Consider the following 5,049-nt stretch of genomic DNA (forward strand, 5'->3'; position numbering starts at 1 on the left):
CGTAGCAGGATTGGTAATTTTAACTTTGGTGATTTTGAATAGTTCTGTAGTCCAATTGGGTGTATATCCTTTTTCAAAGACATGCTTTGCCTTGGATATGCGCACAATGTCGCCAACTTTAAATTTTCGTGGACCGGCTATCTTTAAATGACTATAGGTGTTATTCAAAATAGATTTTTCGTTGGATTTTTTTTTTCTTGTGGGTTACGCGCTCTCTCTCTTTTCAGATGGATTTAAAAAAAATTAACGCAACGTCTCTAATTACAGAGAGAAAACCAATAACAAAAATACAAGATCTACCTTTGAATACTCTGAGGGCTATAAAGAAGGCAAAAATAGTCAATTCCAAATTCGGAGAATCAGTTTTATTGGATTTAGATACAGAAGTAGTGTTTTTACCGCAAAGAGTCACAAGTGTCTACAAACCAGTCATTGAAGAATTTGAAAAGGAAAAATACGGAATTATATTCAAGGGATTAGTGGATGATGGAAAAAATCAACGGCTAGCGTCATTTGAAATTGAGGAACTATAGACGTGCCTAAGACACCCACAGAGAGAGAGAGAGAGAGAGGTGAGTACCATGAATATTGTAAAAAAATCTGAAAATTTACTGCAAGTCATTAAAAATGTCAGAAAAATATTGTTTGATAAGATAACGGATAGAGATGTGGAAATTTGGTTGAATCGATTGAAAAAACAAATTAAAGTATGTAATTTGACAATTAAAAAAGTAGGACTGCATGTAGGTACAATTAGGAAATTACAAACATACATAGGACATTTCAAACATTTTAAACAACTTATTTCAAATAGGAATATAGGTATGGGGCTGAATAATAAACTGAAAAATAGGGTTAAATGGGAAAATGTAGCTTCTGCATTTACAAGCAGAATTAAAACCGGACTTATAGTAAATTTATATCATAAGGACTTAACGCAATTTTTAAATGATTGTCAAATAATTTTTAAAAATAAAATAAGGGAAATTTTTAGGAAAAAATATTCTGTTGTTAAAGTTTATGTTTGTTTTTGTGGAGGAGAGTTCATTAAAAAATCTGGTGAAAATGAAATTTCTAGTTTCCATTATTTTATGACTAAAAATTCTATTATCGATGTATCGTCCGATATAGAGCGATGGTTTTTCGAGAACGTCAAAGATAAAATTAATTTTAAATTATCAGAATTTCAAGAGAGGGACTCTGGTTTTGCATTAAGTAAAATTATTTCTTTAGAAGTAAATATCAATAAATTTGAAATTGGAAACGGCTCATCTTATATTAAACTTCCAGAACCTATTCAAAAAAAGCGAGGGTGCATAAACATTAAAAATTCTGACCAAGCATGTTTTTATTGGTCAATTGTTAGTGCTTTGTACCCAGCCAAAAATAATAAAGAACTCACTTCCTCATATCCATATTATAGCACAGTCTTGAATACACAAGACTTGGAAGCTCCGATGCCCCTGCATCAAATTTCAAAGTTTGAAAAATCTAATAACATTTCCGTCAATGTCTATGCCTTGGATTTAATTGAAATAAATAATAAAAAACCATTTTACAAAGTATATCCAGTAAGACTTGCTAAATCAATACACGAGAAACATGTAAATCTTTTATTAATTCAAAATACATATTTTCCAAAGCTAAACGATTATGAAGCACCTCCTATAGATAATGACAATTCAGAAATCACATATCACTACTGCTGGATCAAAGATTTGCCACGTTTAATTAATAGTCAGTTAAGTAAAACTACATATAAAAAATTTATTTGCAATCGCTGCATAAATTATTTCAGTAGTGAAAGTAAATTGAATGTCCACTTGAAATTATGCTCTGAATTAAATAATTATAAAATGTCTTTTCCAAAATATGAATCTGTTAGTTTTAGAAATTATATATATAAACAAACTACGCCTTTTGTAGTTTATGCCGACTTTGAGTGCATGCTAGAACAATTTACAGATAAAACACAGCTTCATAATAAGACAAATAAATATCAAAAACATATAGCATATGGGTGATTCCGTTCTAACTGTGATTTTTTGTATTCAAAATTTCAAGATTTTAAAATTTAACTTTTCTAACTTTTTTATGCATATTATTCATCTATTTTACTGTAAAAATAAAACTCTAAGAGGAATTTACTACAACTTCAAAGTATCACGAGCAAGACACAAATGTCGGATTTTGAGTTCCACGGTACTGACTCATTTATCCACGGTACTGACATGGTAACTTAAGATATTAAACAACAAGTGCATCAATTTTCCTCAGTTTGATCATAAACATTAGAATTTATAAGGTAATTAGTTTAAATCATTTGTTACGACAAAAAAAATTAATAATTTATCGGTAAATTCTAGGAATGGACATGACACGGTACTGACATGGTAACTTAAGATATTAAACAACAAGTGCATCAATTTTCCTCAGTTTGATCATAAACATTAGAATTTATAAGGTAATTAGTTTAAATCATTTGTTACGACAAAAAAAATTAATAATTTATCGGTAAATTCTAGGAATGGACATGACACGGTACTGACATTCAAGTGATGTAGTATAAGTTTTCTTTAAGTGGCAAGTTATATTGTATAAAAATAATGTTTAAATATCTTAAGAATTATTCAATTAACACAAAATTTTTATTAATTGATTATTAATTAATGACTAGTACAAAAAAACAATACAGGACATTGAATATCACAGTTAGAACGGAATCACCCATATAGTGCTGGTTACTATGTAAAATGTAGCTACAACGAAGACTTGAGTTTTTTCAAGAGCTACAGAGGTAGAGATTGCATGGATTGGTTTGCAAATGAATGATCGAATTTAGCTGAAAGTATTAAATCAGAAATTAAAACTATTACACCTATGGAAGAAAAACCAGATTTACGTGTGACAACAATGTGTCACATATGTGAAAAGGGTTTTTCCTCTACAGATATCATTGTTAGAGATCACGATCATTTTACGGGGAAGTTTAGAAATTTTGCACATCAAGCATGCAATTTAAATTTCAAAAAACTGTTTGTTGTACCTACAGTTTTCCATAACTTAAGTAACTACGATAGCCATTTCATCATTTCGGAATTAAGTAAAAGAGGAAACATCAGTTTACTCCCCATAAATAAAGAAAAATACATTTCATTTACACTTAACGATTCAGATACAAATATAAAATTTCGATTCATAGATTCACTGAGGTTTTTGGGTGCTTCCTTGGAAGAATTGGCTGCTACATTTAATGATAATGATTTAAAAATTTCCAAAAGAGAATTTAGTAATTTAAGTGTCGAACAATTTAAATTAATAGCCAAAAAAGGGGTTTTCTGTTACGATTTTATAGATAGTTGGGAAAAATTAAATACTTGTGAACTACCACCAATAGAGGCATTTTATAATAAATTGGAGGATAAAAACATCAGTATTGAGAAGTATTCTCATGCTCATGCAGTGTGGAAATCATTTGATATTGAAAATTTGGGTCAGTATTCTGATCTGTACTTAAAGACCGATGTTTTACTTTTATCAGATGTTTTCGAACAATTTCGAAGAAAATGTTCAATTACTTATGGTTTAGACCCTGCATGGTACTATACAATGCCTGGATATACTTGGGACTGTATGTTGAAATATGTAGGATGTAAATTAGAGTTATTGCATGACGTAGACATGATCATGTTTATCGAGAAAGCAATTCGAGGAGGAATTTCGGTTTGTAGCAGTAGATTATCGAATGCTAACAATAAGTACATGCCTGAATATGATTCTACAAAACCCTCAAAGTACTTACTCTACCTGGACGTCAATAATTTATACGGGTGGGCTATGTGTGAACCATTACCATACGGAGGATTTGAATGGTTAGATAATGAAAATTTTGATGTTATGTCTGTGGCAGATAATTCTTCCGTAGGATATATATTACAAGTAGACTTGGAGTATCCACATGAATTACATGATCTTCACAGAGATTTTCCATTTGCTCCCGAACACCGCAAGCCTGTAGGCTCAAATTATTCCAAATTAATGACAACGCTTTATTGTAAAAAAGAATACACAGTTCACTATCGTAATTTAAAACAAATGTTAGCCAACGGTTTGAAAATTAAAAAGATACATAAAATTCTGAAATTCAATCAATCTGCATGGCTGCGGCCCTATATCGAACTAAATACTCGTTTGAGGGCTGCAGCTACCAATGACTTTGAGAAAAATTTATATAAATTGGCAAATAATGCTGTGTTTGGAAAGACGATCGAAAATATACGGAAGCACCGAATTGTAAAACTTGTTAAAACCTGGAATGGCCGATACGGCGCCAAAAATTTGATATCTAGTGTTAGGTTTCATAGTCGAACAGTTTTTAATGAAAACCTAATTGCAGTAGAACTCACTAAATCAGAATTGGTTTTCAATAAGCCTCTTTATGTTGGTATGACAGTTTTGGATTTGTCGAAGCTGTGTATGTATCAATTCCATTATGATTACATGATTCCGAAATTGGGTATTGATAGATGTAAATTAATGTACATGGACACAGACAGTTTTGTGTATGAGCTCATCTGTGTTGATGCATATGAGGAGGTGCTAAAAGCTGATTTAACAAAATTCGATACTTCAGATTACCCCATCAATAATAACTATAATATTCCACAGGTAAATAAAAAAGTTCTGGGAGTTATGAAAGATGAAAACAAAGGCCAAATTATGACTCATTTTGCAGGCTTGAGGTCTAAAATGTATTCTTTTAAAGTTCAATCAGGTGCAATAGTAAAAAAGGCAAAAGGAGTTCGATATAATGTAGTAAAAAAGATTATGTAAACTGTTTAAATGATTTCAAAAAAAAAAATATTACTCAACGCTGTATTAGGTCATATGCTCATAACGTATATAGCATAGAACAGACAAAAATTGCGCCAAGTCCTCATGACGATAAAAGATATTTGATTACCAATAGTTATGATACGCCGCCGTGGGGTCATTATAGTATTCCAAACTTACTCTCTTGTAGATAATGAACTCCTCAACATTAATGGA

The 5,049-nt window shown here is 30.9% G+C and overlaps 1 protein-coding gene across 1 annotated transcript; it reads left to right on the top strand.

The window, feature by feature from the left end:
• The first annotated feature begins 824 nt into the window (after window positions 1-824).
• Window positions 825-4,833, top strand: LOC130896580 (uncharacterized). The gene is made up of 3 exons (XM_057804761.1): window positions 825-911; window positions 1,644-1,746; window positions 3,323-4,833. The coding sequence occupies exons 1-3, from the start codon at window positions 825-827 to the stop codon at window positions 4,831-4,833; spliced, it is 1,701 nt and encodes a 566-aa protein (XP_057660744.1).
• Window positions 4,834-5,049: the final 216 nt, after the last annotated feature.

This window comes from Diorhabda carinulata, chromosome 7, assembly GCF_026250575.1.
Source record: "Diorhabda carinulata isolate Delta chromosome 7, icDioCari1.1, whole genome shotgun sequence".
Lineage (NCBI taxonomy): Eukaryota > Metazoa > Arthropoda > Insecta > Coleoptera > Chrysomelidae > Diorhabda > Diorhabda carinulata.

Coding starts and splice junctions, on each gene's coding strand:
- LOC130896580 (XM_057804761.1), top strand. CDS start 825: ATGGGGCTGAATAATAAACTGAAAAATAGGGTTAAATGGGAAAATGTA. Junction 912..1,643: donor GAATTAAAACCGGACTTATA/GTAAATTTATAT, acceptor TATTTTCCAAAG/CTAAACGATTATGAAGCACC. Junction 1,747..3,322: donor TTTAATTAATAGTCAGTTAA/GTAAAACTACAT, acceptor TTAAATTAATAG/CCAAAAAAGGGGTTTTCTGT.